Source organism: Pelodiscus sinensis, chromosome 9 (genome assembly GCF_049634645.1).
Source record: "Pelodiscus sinensis isolate JC-2024 chromosome 9, ASM4963464v1, whole genome shotgun sequence".
Classification (NCBI taxonomy): domain Eukaryota; kingdom Metazoa; phylum Chordata; order Testudines; family Trionychidae; genus Pelodiscus; species Pelodiscus sinensis.
The window spans coordinates 8067773-8086092 of record NC_134719.1 but is presented as its reverse complement, the minus strand read 5'-3'; the positions used below and the strand labels follow the sequence as shown (position 1 = coordinate 8086092).

The following is an 18320-nucleotide window of genomic DNA, read 5'->3' as shown; positions in this document are numbered from 1 at the left end:
CAGTTCTTCCTGCTTATTACCCATACTTCTCGCATTTGTATATAGGCATCTAAGATACTGATTTGATCTTGCCTCCCTGTTGTGCCCTGACCCTCCTTTCTCCTTGCCATTATAGGCCGTAGTCCCCCCCATTTCCAACCCATCTCCCAGTCCCGCACATTCAGCACTTACCTGTGGGCTTTGCTCACCTGCCCCCGACAAACCTAGTTTAAAGCCCTATATGTAAATACTGTTTGTTTGGTTGCTACTACAGGCAGTCCCCGACTTACGCGGATCCGACTTATGTCGGATCCGCACTTACGAACAGGGATTTTCTCGCCCCGGAGCTCACGGGCCAGGCAGACCAGGGAGACGGGGAGCAAAGCCTTGGAGCATGCCCGCAGCGGGACAGCCCAGGCGCGCTTGGGCTGTCCCGCTGCGGGCGTGCTCTGCGGCTTTGCTCCTTTCCCCCTGGCCTGTTGGGGGGGGGGGGGTGCAGCTAGTGCTCCCCCCCAGCAGATCAGGCTTTTCTTGCCTACCCCTGGGGTAGAGCAGCTGGGGGCTGCCGGGTTGGTCCCGCAGCGCCGCTCCGGGACCAACCCAGCAGCACCCCAACTGCTCTGCCCCAGGAGGCCTGATTCAGCCGCAGCTGGTCAGTTTCAGCAGCGGCTGAATCAGGACGCCTGGGGCAGAGCAGCTGGGGTGCTGCTGGGTTGCTCCAGTAGCGCCGAGGAGCCACGCTACTGGAGCAACCCAGCAGCACCCCAGCTGTTCTGCCCCAGGCGTCCCCAAGTCAGCCGCTGCTGAAACTGACCAGCGGCTGACTACAGGAAGCCCGAGGCAGAGTTGCTCTGCCCCAGGCTTCCTGGAATCAGCTGCTGATCAGTTTCAGCAGCAGCTGACTTGGGGATGCCTGGGTTTCTTAAGTTGAATCTGTATGTAAGTCAGAACTGGCATCCAGATTCAGCCGCGGTTGAAACTGATCAGTTTCAGCAGCGGCTGATGCCAGTTCCGACTTACATACAGATTCAACTTAAGAACAAACCTACAGACCCTATCTTGTACGTAACCTGGGGACTGCCTGTACTGCATATAAACAGTTATGAAAATTACCAACTGTTTGTGCCTGTTGCTCATTGAAATTTCTCAGTCATTTCAAAATGTATTATGTTTTTCTCATAGCTAATAGCAGTCAGATCTCTGTTGGGACTAATTTTCTGGAGCTATATATTTATAGGAGACTCAGGTAGCAATACCTGTAGTTAAAGTTGGAAACCATCTTTTCATTTATAAGATTCTGTTTTCACTTGTTTATAACTTTCTCAAAATTACATAATTGAGGCTGAAATTTTCAATGGGAGATGCCTGCCTCATGCTGAAGTTTTTTGAAATGTTTCAGCTAAAATGATCGTTCCTTCTGAGAATGAAGTTAGGGTAAAATATGTGTATTTTCTCCTTGTTAAAAGAATTCTTTCCATCATTTTTGAAAAGCTCTAGCACCTCCATGCTTTGGATCAGAGAACTTTGAAATTTGGGTGTGTATGGCGGGGAGGGGTGGGAAATCATCCTGGTGTCAAGGATGTGTCTTTGGATGTCCCTGTGAACATTTGTCCAAGTTATAATTGTCTGACGTTATAACATGCTCAGCGGAAGGTTTTAGCTAAAATCTCTGGAGATTCCATCAGCACTGAGCATGCCTCCTCCTCTCACAACTCCTGTGTGATGGCTTGACTGCAAATGCACCATCCACACCAAGCAGCTAAGTATTTTCCACCTCACTGCTTCGGGACTGAACAGGACTTTCTCAGCAATTGCTTTTCCTGGCTGCCAGGGATTACTGGCCTAGTAACTGAGCTCTGGAGGACTGATTTGCATGCACTCTGAATGCTCACACTGTGATGCCCAGACAGTAAGGAGAAAACCTGGCTCAGCTACAGAGGGATGAGAGTCTGATGAGAGAGAGTGAGTGGATAACGATAGGAACTTGGTAGGAGTTAGAAGCAGGAGCTGGAAGAGAGAGGGGGAAAGGGACAGGTGCAGAGATGGAGAGAAGATAGGGGAGAAATATAAGAACAAGTAGGGAAGAAAGAGGCAGGAGCCATGGACAAGTGGGAGGATAGTAGCAGAGCTGAGAGGGGAATAGGAAAAATGGGCGAAAGCCAAGGATGGGCAGGAGTCTGTATTGAAGGAGAGAATTGCAGAGGAGATGAATAGGATGGAGTGGGGATGGGCAGGATCAATGGGAATAGCAGCAGGTAGGAAGAGGATAAGGAAGACGGATAGGGGTAGAAAACCTCAACGTAGAGTCCAGAGTCTGACATTGCTCTGCTGTCAAACAAATAGGTGTAAAACCTACTAAGTACTTGTCTTCATCTTGTGGTTTTGAACTTAGGAATTTGATTCTCTCTAAATATTGTATGTGGAACTTCAGTTTTGTCCCTAGCAATTCTGAATGTGCAAGATCTGCTACCATCCATTGCTCTAAAAGCAAAATTTTGCCCAGGTCTACCCTGGGAAGTGTTTTTCTCCTATTTCCCCTGTTTCCTCAGTACTGTAAGCATGCTGACATATCTGCACCAGAGGGAACGTGCTACAGTCTTCCTGGGGGGTGGTAGATTAGTGAAAATATTTGATAAACTTTGGAGGCAAATTTACAAATGTTATAAATTCTGTGTACACAGAGATATTTAAATATAACTTAGATGTATTTGTTGTAAAATAAACATAAAAGGGTAATCTCCAATGGCCTTTGAAGTAGAAAGTAAAATTAAAACAGTGTTATGTAAGATATTATTCCAAAAAGGGAGTATTTAATAACTAGTATGCACATTATCTACTTAATAGAAGGTGTTGGCATAAGGGAAAAAAATGTCTTTTTGTGGTTTGTTACATAACATGTAACTTTATTATAAATCTTGACCTTGACAACTCATTATGTTCAAACCTCAGTGCGTTTTTTCTTGTGTGTTGAAGACTTTAATGTAGTTGTATGTAATTTCTTTACAAATATAACAATAGCAAACAGGATATAGATTCCGGTTTCTGTTACTGTTCTCTTAATAGCAACAGTAAGTCATCATAAAACCACAAGGGGAAAAACCAAACATTCCTTTGTGTTTTCAAAGTCAGCAGTATATCTTTATTGTAAATAAAAACATAAAAGAAATTTTTACTGTGAGAGAACTGGATACACTTCCTGTAATTAACAAAAATTTACTAATGAGCAACAAAAGCAGCTGAACTTTGCTTTTGTGATGGATTTATAACTTGTATGCACAGAAAAGCTTCAAGACACCTCATAATTCATGTTAGCATAGAACACGCTGCATCCCCCTCTAGTGGTTGTTCCACCACAGGATAACTGCCTGGTACTTCTGTTAGCTAATGAAGTTCCTTCTTTAGCTCAAATGGGAGAGGTGCATGCAGTGTTGCTGAAAGGATCTGTTGAAGCACCAATTTATGACCACCTCCCACTCGTATGTTATTGGTTGGTATGGAATGTGGGCTACTCAGCTCACAGCACAGGCCTCTACTAGCTGAGTAAAGGAGCAAGTCTGCTAGTTGGTAACAGTAATGTAGTTTAGCAAAACGTTGTGCTTTAGTGTCAATGTTTGAGGATTCTGTACTGGTTTTTCTTCACTGGATTTTTATGAGAGCGATTTGGATGCATTCTTTCAATGTGAAGTGCAAACATCTCACCATTTAAGTACCTAATTTGGATTTCACTTCTGGGTTTATTTGATTTTGATTGATAAAACTTTTGCTTTGGAGATGCATAAGAATTGCCTTACAGGAAAGTAAAACGTATTTCATTTATTGGGATAGGTAGTCCTGGTGATTGGATTTCTTTGTCACAGGACAGAGGAACACACATCATATATTTTGATAGGTGTAGCTGGGTTGGACCTCGCTCAGTAAAGGTTCTGTTCAACCACCCTCTCTTCATTCTTTGCTCTCTCTCCAGGCAGCCAAGTCTGCCTTCCCTGGCTTCTCTCCTCCGTCACTCCCAGGTAATCAATCAGGTACCATCGCTTCTCTCCCTCCCCAGCTAACTCCAGCACTCTACCCGTACTTGGTTTGAAAAGATTTTGGGGACCATTTCCCTTTGGACCCCAGTGCATCTGTGCCACTGTTACCATGTTGACTGTCTGTCATACTCTCCTGTCTAGCACAGCGTGAATATGCCAACTCCATCTCTCTTCTGATGCTGAATTAGCCATGCTACCCTACAATGGGTTTATAAAGCACAATCGGTGGTACTGAGTGCACGTTAGCATGGCAGATTTGTAAAGAAGAGGCCAATAGAAGGAGATGGCAGTTTCGATCCCAGCACAACCAAGGAAGGAAGGAAGACGGTTGGCTTAACTAAAAGGAATGGTCAGACTGTCATCAATATAGCCAGTTCTAGAGAGCCATTGACCAGCTCTATGGAGCAGGCAGAGGTGAGATTACCTCAATGGATGGATGTAGATATAAGCACACACAGTTTGAAGGGTTTTCTTTTTCTTTCTCCCTCTTCCACTGCTTCTTCTCTTTTTGGGCCTGGCAAAGTAAAATGAGGTTCTTATGTATCTGGTAGACAGGAATGATGGGTCACAATGACCCTAGTGAAGCAAGGAGTTGCACATGGCAATTCTCTGCACAAAAGAAAGCCACTGTGTCCCCAGGAAAGATTCAGCTGTGCTTGTTCCCACCCACTCTTCTTTGATGGTGATTACACCAAAAGAAGCTTTAAATACCACTGTTTGTCCTACGTATGTCCCTTTGCCTGGCCAGCACTACACACTTCTGGGGCTGCACTGTCATCTTTGGGCCCATCACAACTTTCCATGGAGAGTTTTCTGCTCTTGGGGGCCTCGAACTAGAGACTGGCAGAAGCTGGCATTGTGTAGGCCAACAAGTGAATAGGCCTTCTGGGGCTGTATGGCATCTCTTGGTCTTCAGAGTGCTGATCTGAGAAAAGCAAGAAAAAGTAATAATTTAATGTCTTTTGTGTTTGAGTCATGTATGGTGCTAAAAAGATATGTCTACACCTTCTTTGTTTACATTTGTTGGCTCTTAATTTGACTGACTGATCATTTCAGCATTGCATGATAGTCCACAAGGCCTGAATTAGTCATGTCTGAAACTAATGTGAAGGGATCCATGATTAAATACTGGCATTACAATGCAACACACCTGTTCTGAGCCTATCCTACGCATTTTTTCTTTTCTTGCCTGAGGAGGAGTCTTCTCAGTGGATTACAGTAACACTTTTTGACAAGCTTATACTGGGGTGGAGTTCCCGTATAATGACAGGGCTAATGAGATGATATCTCAGTAATGCCTTTTTTTATTTTTGCTGTCAAAAATTATTACTATAAAAGCATTCACTGTTACACACCTGGTCCAGCTTCTCTGCATGTTATTTAAGTAACAGTAGGGCTAACATAGTGTTTATTTTTCTGGTTATGCAACATTAATTTCTTGCTTTTGAATTAGACTTCAAGGTATATAGATTTTACCTACAATTGCTTGAAAAAGCACTTTTTTACAAATCCAAATTAAAACTCCCCATTCACTTTAAATTACCCTAAAATGATACTTCACGTTTACTTGCAAAAAAGATAGCTATCTGAGTGCTTTACCACAGCTTTTTCCGTTTAAAAAGACATTACAGCTGCCACTAAGATTTACCAAACTGTGGAATTGCAAAGTCAAAGGCATTCATTTTGACCACAGCTCACACTTGTTTTCTCTAGTTATTGCTAATCTCTGAGGGGGAAATAGCAGGTTTGTTTTCTATGTAATTGTTGGATGGAGATTTAAATAATATACAAAAATAGGCCACAAATGCACCTTAATTTCACTGCAGAAACTATTTATAGAAATGTGCTTTTATCTCTGTTCAGCCAGAAACTCTGTCTTTAAAACAATGTATCATTTGACCTAGAATAATATGTGCTGTTTTCATAGCTCTGTACTCAGTCTTCCTACTCAACATTATTACTCGGGGGGGATCCTGAATTGTAAATGGAAGTTTTCTGCATTAACTACAAACCCTTGAATTGTCAATATGTACTCTCCCATCCTGCCAACCAGGTTGTAAGCTCCTGATTTTTAGGACATTTAGGCATTGTGGCATTCTGCATTGCAATTTTTAACTGACTTAGGAGCATGAATTTCATTTTCAAAGGGGATTAGGAACTTAGTAAAATCCCACTGGCAGTGGGATTTAGAATCCCAAGAGCTTCAGTCCCTTTTGAAAATAAGATTTATGTTCTTAAACCTGTTGGGTACTGCGTTGCAACACCTAAATAAAGACTTTAAAAAATCTAGAGCCAAATGTCCAGTAAGAGTGGCTCTTGAGGATCCTTAATTTGTATTGTGTGTTTACTTACTAATGCACAAAACTCAGCAATTTGATGTGGGTTTTGAAATCTGTGGTGTGAACACTTCCTTCCCTATTCAATTGTTTAGGCCTGTCTCCCCACATGACTGTCATTGCCAATGACTCATTTGATTCTGATATCTTCACTATGCTAAAATCTGCCACCTCTGTCTTCAGCAAACCCTTCCTTAGTGCTGCCAGCATAGTAACTACTTTAGCATATGTAACTGTCCTGGTTCAACACAGCGCTTAAGATAGGAGCCTTTTGACATCTCGCCAATCGCTTTGTACCCAACCGGATTCCATTTTAACATTCTAAATAAAACAACCTGACTGGGACCAATGTGGGGTTTTCCTTCCCCAGTGTAATGCCCTAACCCTAAGTTGTGCTAAAGGATTTCTCCCATTTAAAAAAAAAAAGTACAGCTGCTCTGATATTTGAAAAGTCCATTAAAACCAATGATCAACGCTAAATGACTGTTTTGTCCTCGGTACCATTTATAGTGCAAGCATGTCTTCTCATTTATGATAGGAGTATCATAACCATAGGCATCAACGAGCAAAATGCAATTTTGCATGCACTTTTATATTATATGTATTCCATACCATATGTATTTAAGTTATACAATGTACAAATCTGTCATCTTCAGTGAATCAAACAAATGCCTTCATTGCACTGGTTTGTTTAGACAACATGGGTGTTTTTCTTGAATACTCCCACAAATAACCTCAAGCATTTGTAGTTTTTAACTTCAGGAGTGGTTCAATGAAATGAAGAGTTTATTTCAAATAAACTTTAGCATTTGTAAATGCCACTTTCTGGCTTACCTTTCCAGAGGCAGCTTTACAGACTCTACTGCTCTGTGCAAACATGCAAATCTCTAACTCATAGTCCTCTACTCAAGTTTTGCTGTCCTTAAGATTTGGCTCTGATTACTTCTTCCTTCATGATAGAACTAACCCTGATGGGCAGTCCATTAAGTAAAGTATGGCACAACTTCAGGGTCTATCTACACTGCAGGCTGAAGTTGAGTTAAGCTACTCAACTTCAGCTCCATTAATTGTGAAACTGAAGTGGAAGTAGCTTAACTCAGCTTTTTGTGCCATCTACACTGCAGGAAGTCGAAGGGAGAACACTTCCTTCTACTTCCCTTACTCCTCATGAAATGAGGGTTACAGGAGTTGGAGTAGGAAGCCCATTATTTTGAAATAACGGGCTTGCTGTGTAGAGGTGCACTCTGTTATTTCGAAATAACTCTTGTTACTTTGAAATAACACTGCAGTGTAGAAGTGCCCGAAGGCAGGGGTTCTCAAACTTTGTGATATCACGACCCCCCTCTAAGTTGCTCGCGACCCCCCGGGGGGTTGGGACCCACAGTTTGAGAAATGTGGCCTTAAGGTAATTACCACACAAAACCACAATGCAGAGTTAAACCCTGACCTTCTAAATAGCAGGTCACAGGAATGCCAAAGTCAGATGGAAAACTTCACAGCATTAAGGCCTGCTGATTTTGCCACCCCCTATCCTATCAAAATGGCCGAGTTTGCCATCCTAGGTAATTGGCAGGACCATAAGGATTGTTATGCTAGATCAAACCAGAAATCCACATAGTTCTATCTCTGACAATGGCAGTCAACAGATGCTTCAGAGGAGGGTGCCAGACACACTGCATTGGACAGTTACAGAATAATTCTCAAAGGAAAAGTTTCTTCCTGATCCTACCTGCCACTTTGTAGTTGGCTTGTGCCCAGAAGCCTCTCTTCTAAAAGTATTTATTATTTTTATCCCGTCCAGAGTAATTTGGGGTGTTCTACTCCATCCAATGTCTCATTGTTTTTCTGATTCCTGTTGATTGGTCTGCCTCTGAAATCTTATAGCAGTGATTTCCATAGATTGTGTATGGGGGAGTGGGGATCCTTTTAAAATTTGTTGCCTTCACATTTTTTTAATGTCCCCTTGCTCTTGTGTTATTGAAAAGAGTAAACCGAAACATACTAATTTCTCTAGAATCTTCATTAATTCAATATAATTCTATCATGTTTCTTATTTATCTCCTCTTTAAAATGAACTGTCCTGTTTTTGTTTTTGTTTGTTTTAATTTCTGTGCATAGGAAAGTCATTCCAGACTTCTGTTTTTCACCTGTGACTGAACTGCCTCTACTTCTGTTAATTCCTTTCTGGAGGCAGGGTGATCAGAAGTGAAAGCATCATTCCATGTGGGACTGTGCCTAGGATGTAAAGAGTGACATTACGCTATTTTCAGTATTCCTGATAAGCCCTAACACTTGTGTTGCCTTTTGGACCAACATGGAACACTGGGCAGATATTTTCCCTGAACTTTTCACAGTTTCCTTGGTTTCAGTTCATTGAAAAACAGCTATAGACCTCCAGCCCTGCCATTGATCCAGTACCCGTAACAGTGGCTCTTGAGGCATCCCTGGACAGCTGGGGCAATCATGTGGAGTCTACTCTCTCCAGCTTGCTGCTTCCCAGATCCACATTCACCGTGGCAGCATGACTCTCTTACATTTGAGTGCCTCCAACTCTTTCCCATTAAGGGTGGGGGACTGGCAGAATGGAGCAAGGAGCAGGCTTCCATGGAGATGACAGATACTTTTCTTTTCAGCTGCTCCATAACCCTTAGTTTGTCTCACTGGAAGTGTGTTCCTGTCTCTTTCCACGTCTTACCTTCGTAACCCCTTCTCTTCTAGCCTAACCCTCCATGCTTCTGCCCCTGCTATTCTTCCTCTTGCTGTCACCCGCTTCCTTCCTCCGCCCTCCATGTCCCCCTTCTTTTTTTCGCATCCCATCCTCTTTCTCCTCAGAATATGTTTTTTAAAAGAATAGAGTACTAACCACACCTCATTGATCGCTTGGCTTGTAGGTTGTATCTCCCACACACTCACCCTTTCCCTTTTGGCCTGTTCAGATTGTAAATTCATCAAGGTAAGAATGGAGGCTTCCATTGACTTCGACAAAAAGTGAAGTCACATGGAGCTCATTCAAAAGTAGAATTTACCTGTAAAAAGTTACTTGTACAAATAGAGTGTTTGTTTAGTTCATTTCATTCAGGTTTTTTTGTATGTAAATCCAGCCTCCTTTACCTGGATTTTCCTTTGCTGCATACAAAATGAAGTGTCTGCTCTATCTTGTGTAAGAACAGTAGAAAAACCTCAATCCAAATGAATGAGACACTATTTTATTAATACAGGCAGTCCCCGGGTTACGTACAAGATAGGGACTGTAGGTTTGTTCTTAAGTTGAATCTGTATGTAAGTCGGAACTGGCGTCCAGATTCAGCCGCTGCTGAAACTGACCGCCAGTTCTGACTTACATACAGAATCAACTTAAGAACCCCAAGCGTCCCCAAGTCAGCTGCTGCTGAAACTGATCAGCAGCTGATTCCAGGAAGCCCGGGGCAGAGCAACTCTGCCTCGGGCTTCCTGTAGTCAGCGCTGGTCAGTTTCAGCAGCGGCTAAATCAGGACACCTGGGGCAGAGCAGCTGGGGTGCTGCTGGGTTGCTCCAGTAGCGCCGCTCCTCGGCACTACTGGACCAACCCAGCAGCACCCCATCTGCTCTGCCCCAGGCGTCCTGATTCAGCTGCTGCTGAAACTGACCAGCAGCGGCTGAATCAGGGCCAGAGCAGCTGGAGTGCTGCTGGGTTGGACCAGTAGCGCCCAGAGCGAAGCTGCGGGACCAACCGGCAGCACCCCAGCTGCTCTGCCACAGGCGTCCGGAGAAAAGCCTAGTCTGCTGGGGGGGGGGCATACTAGCTGCGCCCCCCCCCCACCCCAGCAGACCAGGAAGACGCGGGCGGCGGACCGAGACGCACCGCGGTCCCGCCGCCTGGTTCCTCCACGGCTTTGCTCCCCGTCTCCCTGGTCTGCTGGAGACCAGCGGACCAGGGAGATGGGGAGCAAAGCCTCTGAGGACGCCGGCAGCGGGACAGCCGCGGGGCGTCTGGGCTGTCCCGCTACCGGCTTCCCCCGCGGCTTTGCAAAGCCTCAGGGAAGCTGGCAGCGGAGCAGCCCAGGCGCGCCTGGGGTGCCCCGCTGCCCGAGCCCCCCCGCCGCTTTGCAAAGCCTCGGGGAAGCCAGCAGCGGAGCAGCCCAGGCGTGCCTGGGGTGCCCCGCTGCCCGAGCCCCCCCATCGGCTTTGCAAAGCCGCGGGAAAGCCAGCAGCGAAGCAGTCCAGGCGCGCCTGGGGTGCCTTGCTGCCCGAACCCCCCGGCGGCTTTGCAAAGCCGTGGGGAAGCCGGCAGCGGAGCAGTCCAGGCGCGCCTGGGCTGCCCCGCTGCCGGCTTCCCCGCAGCTTTGCAAAGCCGCGGGGAGGGGGGGGGGCTCGGGCAGCGGGGCTGCCCCGCTGCCCGAGCCCCTCCATGGCTTTGCTCTGCGTCTTCCTGGTCTGCAGACCAGGGAGACGCAGAGCAAAGCCCCAGAGTACACGGGCGGCAGGACCGCGAGGTCCCGCAGTCCGTGTACTCTGGGGCAGCCCCGTTCGTAACTGCGGATCCGACATAAGTCGGATCCGTGTAAGTCGGGGACTGCCTGTACTGTGTTGCTTTTCTTTCTGCAACACCGTGGGGCTTTCTTTGTATTGCAGAAGCTTTGTATAGGATAAGAGAATATATTTCTCTTGAGATATGTTCACAGAATAATCTTGGGGAAATAATACTGCTCAGTTCTCATGAAAGAAAGGTAACAATGTAAAAACTCAGTTAACTTTTACTTGAGTTTAAAAGTAAGACAAATACTTTGAACTACTTTTTATTTAGTATTTACTTATTTTTTATTTTATTTACTTAAAAGAAGACAAGCTAATATTATGCCAGCCATGTCTGAAGCTTTATCAAAAGCTGCAATCTCACAGTCCCTTCAGTATTTTAAAAATAGTTCCTTCCATTCAATCTGCCAATTAAAAGTCTTGTTATAGCATCATTCTGATACCAAATGAATAGTATAATGACTTTTTGACTTTGAATAATGTAATACAGGCCATCCTCACCATAAGTCCAAGATATGTTCCAAAAAACTTACAGTGAAACAACTTAAAGTGGGGAATTTTTTTTCCCGTGGCTGACTTCCATTTGCGCAGATTTTTTTGTGGGACTTAAGAGCAGGGAATGCAAAGACTTACAATGTGTCAGTTCCTACAAGCATCAACAACTAGTGCAGAACGCCCTGTGTTTTAGTGACAACTGAACAATGAGAAGTTGCAGCAGCGGTACTTCATATTCTAGTAGTTAGCTTTGTGAATTGTACTGTAATTTCCTTCCAATCTACTTGTGTATCATCAAAGAGCTCTTCCACACTTACTATTTTATTTTCAGTGGGAAGGTTGCTTTTCACAATTTTGTAGCATGTCAGATACTGCTGCTTTTCTTTGCTTTTTTTATATCTAATCTATATCTATATCTATATCTAATCTGCTTACATAGCATGTATGTATTATATTAATGGTAACAGCACCTGTGATGATTTGATGTTTTTTGGCATGAATAAGATCATGTTTAAGATCTTGTTCACATATTATGCTTTTTGCTCCAATGCAAGATAAGCTGTCAGTATTCTAGTTTTGCCAGCAGCCTTAAGGGAACAATATTGTTAGACTGCTGACAAGGAGATGAAATGTCATTTACTTTCCATTGAGTTGTGCAGTACTTAGCAAGTTTATCTAGTGTATCTAGAATGTATTTAGTTGCGATGCAAACTGGAATCTTGCTTTCATAATAAAATAAATGTTAAACTTTACAAATATAATATTAAAGCAAAGTGTTTAAAAAATATAATTGTTGCTGTTTGTGGAAATTCATGCTCCGCCATTAATGGGGAACAGTACAAAGCTTTTGTTAATAATTCAAATGGATGGGAAAAAGTAAATAGTTCCTAAGTAAATCATTGAATAATATAGCTACTAAGTGAATCACTGAAAAATATTAGTGTGTGGTTTTTAGTTTTGCTAGCCAAAATAATTTTATTTTCAGTTTTACAAATGGTAAAGTATGGTCATTAAAATAATTGCACAAGAATTTATAACCAACTTTCTGCACATCTCCATTTGATTTCCTCAAGCATTGAGTACCTGTAATTGTGACCAGAATTTGGTCATTAGCCAACATTTTTAAATGCTGTACACTTTGAGCAAATTAACTTTTTTTAAAAAATTGTAGGTCTCAAAAACTCCAGCAGTTCTGAATTGAAATAACAAAATCAATGCCTTCATACTTTGAATTTCAAACTTCCAAATTTTACAACATTTGTTGTTTAAAATTGATGCTTTTTTTCCTTCCTTATAATTTTCAATCTGCAAAAAGCCATTTGGATATGACTGCATGCTTAATTAGTCTCAAATACAGATCTGTTGGGCAGACCTAACCTAGAATCCCCCATCTCACAGGTGAAAGAGACCTATTCCCATGGATACACAGCTTGAAGGCAGAAAAGACCCAGAATTCCTTTTCACCTTTCTGCTAACTGGTGTTAATACTTTTGTGCAATCCATAACATTGTTATTATTGGCCAAGGCCTCCTCCACCTGGTCTAGGAAGCAGGCTAGGAGATTACCCCTCCTCCTCCCCCTCTCTCCCCCCCACACTTTTTTTTAAAATAAATAAGGCTGCATGTGGCATCTTTTGGCAGAGATACAACTAAAATCCAGGTCTCAAATATGAAAAAGTTAAGTCTCATACACTTTACCTCACTGCCTTTCACAATGATAGAGCCAAATATATATGTTTTGCTGTGCAAGTCAGGAAATGGATGTTTGCCTAGAAAATTAATAGATAAAACTTGACTCACTTTCACTCTTATTAATATCAACCTCATGTTTTGTTGAAATTATTTGATATTGCAGCAATAATAGAAGGATATTAAGACTCTTCTCTTTATAAAACAACTGTTTTTACTAGGAATTCATTTGTGTGTATTCATTTACACAATTAACCAATAAATCTGGGCTTATCGGTTAATCCCAACCATTACATGCACCTCCCCCCTTGCTGCTTCTGATATAGAGGCAGCAAGGTGGGAGCTGGCTTTTAAGCCAGCTCCCTGCACATGCCAGCATCTGTGGAGCCCTCTGCCCCTCCCCACTACTTCCCACAGAGGCAGCAGCGTGGGGGGCAGGTGGGAGCTACCTGTGCCCTCCCCACCCCTGTCCTGCTGCCTCTAATAGAGAGGGAGATGGGTGAGGGAGGCAAGCGGGAGCTGGTACACGCGGGAAGTGGCTTTCAAGGCAGCTCCCTGTGTGCACCAACTCCTACGGAGCCACCTGCTGCCCACGCTGCTGCCTCTGGTAGCCAGCTCCCCATGACCATCGTCTCCTTCCTGCTCCCTCTGCATATAATTGTGTAACCACTGAAAAGATTGCCAAACCTGCGACTCCCCAATCAGAGGCAACATTGGGGGGAGTGGTGTCATCTCCTCTCCTCAGTTTCTGCCTTTTATTTGGCTTTGCTCTCTGAAATGCTGATGTGGCAGGGTGGAGAAGTGGTGTGTCTCTTTGGCTAGCTGCTTCTTGCTTGCAGAGTTTGATGGCAAGGGGAGAACATTCTTCAGTGACGCTGCAGTTTTTGATTGAGCCACACCCCCATCCCAGAGAGGCTATATGGCCCACTGAGATGAGCCAGGGTGCAGATGGCACTCCCTCCCCAAATCCCATCTTGGGCTGAAATACAGTTTATTTTAACAGAACCCCTGAAATCTGCTTGCGGCCCTTCAGGGGGCCTAGACATCTGATTGAGAACCGGAGAACTGTAGGATAGCACAAATTTATAGACAGAAATATTGTATTTGATTGCATCGCTTTCCTAGCTAAAAAGTCTAGATGCTAGTGCTAGCTAGTCTACCTAGGAATTTAAGTTTAAGATCCAAGTCTGAACAGTAATACTAGATCTCTGCTGTGTAATTTTTACCTCTAGATTTAGGTTTAGCTGTGGGATGTCTCATTTTTCTATCTGGATCAGCCAGTCATGCATAATAAATCTTCACATTCCTTACATCTTTTTTATAACCCATCCTCCATGAAGAAGTTCACTGCCAAGAATAGGAGGAAATAAACAATAAGGAAAATGCTTGTAATTCATATCCAGAGTCTTAGAAAAGAACCTACAGTGTCAATCTTTTGGAAAGTTCTTCCTTCTTATCGAAAAGACATGATTTAGATCAAAGAGTACTATGCTGCGTTTGACATTTTGAAGAATTATTCAGTATTCTGTAAAATAAGTAATTGTTTGCTGTAAGTAAATAGATTTTTATCTTCAGCATAAATTGTTTGTGAACTTTGTTTCCTGTTGGCTTTTTCTTTGGCAGTTTTAAAATGCAAAATAAGAATCAATGCAGTATTTGCAGAACTTTGTTATTTGTGGTCAGAGTTTTAGTGGACAGTCTTTTACAAACTTGAAACCTGCCTTAGCTAACTTTTTGATGTGGATTAAATAATCTGATGGAATTACAGTTATGTTCTGGCCTCTTATTCTTCAGAGAAAAGAAAAAAGCGGAAGTTTGCACCTGACCTTTAGTTTTCCCCGAGGTAACTCTGGACTTTGGAGTGACCTTTGAAATTCAGTTAGTTTGATGTACCAAGTTGCAAAAATTGAAAGTTAAAAAGGTTCTGTCTGAAGCAAATGTTAGGGAGGTTTTCAAAATGCCTCTGCTCCTCCAGGCTGTCTATGGTTTATCTTCTCTGTCAGCTAGTCTATGATGATTCTTTCTCACAGTCCAAAGGTGTGTGTTGCTTTCCAAGAAGAGTAGGGATTAGTTTACCTCTCTAATCATTCTTTTACTTTCTCATTAGGTGGATCATCCTCTCCCCTCCCCCTTTCCATGGGTTTTCCTCTAGACTTTGTCCTTTGTGCCCCCTCCACTTCTCCCTTTACACCTTCTCTCTAGGTGCTTATATCCACACACATGGTTTTAACAACCATCTTTATGCTGATGACGTACCAATCTACCTTTCTGCTGATGAGCTATTTTCTTTCATTTGGTCTAGTATCTTGGCCTGTCTTTCTGACATCACTTTGTGCATATCCTGTCATTATCTTCAACTCAGCATGGCCAGAATTGAGCTCTTGACCTTTTCCCTCAAGTTTTCCCCTTGTCTCCCCTTTCCTGAATTGCCATGGAAATTTCCATGAAGTTTACAGGAACCAAGACTTGACATGTTGTGTGAGATTGAGGAAGAGAGTTTTGGCTCTGTGGACAAAGAGCCAAGGCCGGATTTTAAAGACACAGTGTAAGAAAATGCAGCAAGATTTCGCAATGGCCTGAATACGTGGGTCCGTTGAAGGGGTCGAATCAAAGATGATCCCCAGGGCATGCAGGCCTGAGTGTCTGGGAGAACAATGGTGGTGTGCACAGTGCTGGAGGAAGGAAGGAGAGGGGAGGGCTCCTTTTCCTGATGCTTTCCTCCACATCTCTACTTCCATTTGAAGGAATTACAGTCCGTGTCTCCATGTAACTATCCATCCATGGGCCAGTTCTACAGCAGGTTCGTTACCAGCATGTCCCCCTCCTGTCTGTGCCATTAGATTGAGAGCCCTTCAGGGCAGGGTTTGACAATACCATTATGGTAATATTTAAAAATAATGAACTTGCAGTGGAACGTGTTCAAGGCAAAAGGATTTTTTATCTGAAGGCCCTTTTCTTGTAGGTTAAAACAGTGGAACTAGCCAGCACCTGATGCCAACTTCATTGGACAGAGAGCTGCAAATCCAGCCTCTGAAATATAAAATTTCCTGGGGACATCTTTCCCATACTGACCATTTATCGAAACACAGATAATTATACATGTGTACGGGCCCATTTGAACACTGCATTCAGGCAGATTATATTTGTGTGCTCACTCTCTCTCTCTCACTCACGTGCGCGCGGGTGCAAGCATGCATACACACACATGCATATCCTAAAGTTGCTCTTCCATCACTTTTGCAGGCCTCTGTTGCAAACAGAAGCAGAAGTAATACAACCAATTACTATTAAAACATTTGGTCTAACGATTTCCAGTGACTATAAAAGAAACATATTAATTATTTGCTGGATTCTTTTTATTTTAGGATGAACGTGAGGCCAGGGAGAATGTGAAGAGAGAACAGGACGAAGCTTACCGCATTTCACTAGAAGCTGATAGAGCAAAGGTGTGTCCCTAGCGAAGAATATCCTAGACTGCATTGGGAAGTAATTTTGTGAAACTGACCCAAGTGTGGAGGACTACACCACTTCCGCCCCATATGGAACTCTGCTCCTCTGCACACCAAGGAAAACCTCTCCTTACCAGCCACATAGGCCAAGATACAAAGCCACACTGCGGGCAAGCCAAGAGTGAGGCCACCGATTTGTATGTACATATATCCATTGGCCCCAGCGGCCCACACAACTGACATGTAGGGCCTGTGGTTGCAGTTCCTACCAAAAAAACTAGACTAGCAGCCTTGGGGCAGTGAGGCAGGCCTGCCCTGGGTTTGGGGAGGATCGCTTTGCTATCAGTTCTGCACTCCTCCCTCCTGGAGCCATGGGTACTCAGAGTGAGTTTCACCTTGTGCGACAACTTCTTCCTGGGTAGTTGCTTTTGCTCAGCACAAGTAGTTTAAGTAGCCAGAGTTTGCTCATGAAGCACGTGTTGTGTGTGTTGCACTGATGCGTATGTAAACAGTGTTTAGATTACTGTTCTCATTAGTATGCTTATATGTGGACTATTGAGGGCTGGGAAGCTCATGTGGTTTTATCGTATGGCACATGCACATATTGGCCAAAAGGCTTGACCAGAGTAACAACGCTCCCTTTGGCAATATGACTGAGAATCACTGCGGGGTTCATTTAATATTTGTAATGCTCTCTGTCAAGGGGCCTCTTTCCTGCCCTTGCAGAGAGATGAGTTGATTTAAGAGGCCTTTTCCATGTCTAATCACTGGATCTATGTACAAATATATCTATTTTGAATGAGAACCTGTGTAATCATTTGCAAAATTTGATACTGTTATTGAGGGGTTTGTGTTTTTCTCCTATCTGCAAGCGGGGTGAGGGAGAAGCATGCACCCACAAAAGAGCAAATGGGAAGGATACCACTTTTTTGTGGCATGCCTCCCTTTTTAGCATCCGTCTTTTAGAAGCTCCTCCTAGTCTGAGGCTGTATTAACTTGCACTGTTTCCAGCTGCGACAGTTGCACTTGGCCCCTTGTCTCTGGCAGGTCCACACAAACTTACCCTAGTAAAAAAGAAACATTTGAGGAGTGTTTTTTCCTTCATGTGGGTAGTGTAGTTTGCCACACAGGGCTCTCTAGGCAGTCCTGCTTAGCTATCGTTTGTATGTAAATGTGATTATGATTTCTTTCTCTTTAATAGAGGGAAGCACAAGAGAGAGAACAAGCGGAGCAATTTCGTTTGGAACAGATTCGAAAAGAACAGGAGGAAGAACGTGAGGTGGGACATGTTGCTTTTTGGGGTAACTTTTAGTGTTTGTGGTGGTGTGATACTTAGGTGCCTTCACTCAGAGCTAACTAAGGTTTTTGTGTGGACATGGCATATTTTTAATCTAACATTGATAACTTTTTTTTTATAGATCATTGTGTTCTATTGGATAAAGCATGGTTTATGACTTTTCCACTAATTATTGTTTCTTATTATCTTTTTCTCTTCCCCTATCTTTGAGCAAGTCTGAAGTGCTGTCTGCCTCAGTTTCCTCATTTGTTAGATGACCTATTTTCCTACCTCACAGGGGTCTCATGGGAGCTAACACCTCATATTTGATAAAGTGGGGGTTTGTGTGCATTCAGGTCTATTAGCACTGGGATTGCTGTACTAAACAATCATCACACCACTTGTGGAAGGGAAGTTAATATTATTGTCCTCATTTACACAGGGAGAATATTGAATCTGAGAAGTTAGGTGATTTGTCTATAGAATCATAAGAGTGTAAGACTGGCAGGGACCTCACTAGCTCATTTAGTCCAGTCCTCTGCATTCAAGGCAGGATT

General features: G+C 43.3%; 1 protein-coding gene across 4 annotated transcripts in view; it reads left to right on the top strand.

Annotated features, from left to right (window-relative positions):
- The window catches only part of FAF1 (Fas associated factor 1), a 303972-nt gene that overhangs the window by 252343 nt on the left and 33309 nt on the right, over positions 1-18320 (top strand). For all 4 annotated transcript variants that reach the window (XM_075935955.1, XM_075935954.1, XM_006126427.4 and 1 more), the window contains 2 exons: positions 16404-16484; positions 17689-17766. In XM_075935955.1, coding sequence (XP_075792070.1) covers positions 16404-16484; positions 17689-17766 — 159 coding nt within the window. The remainder of the gene's footprint in view (positions 1-16403; positions 16485-17688; positions 17767-18320) is intronic.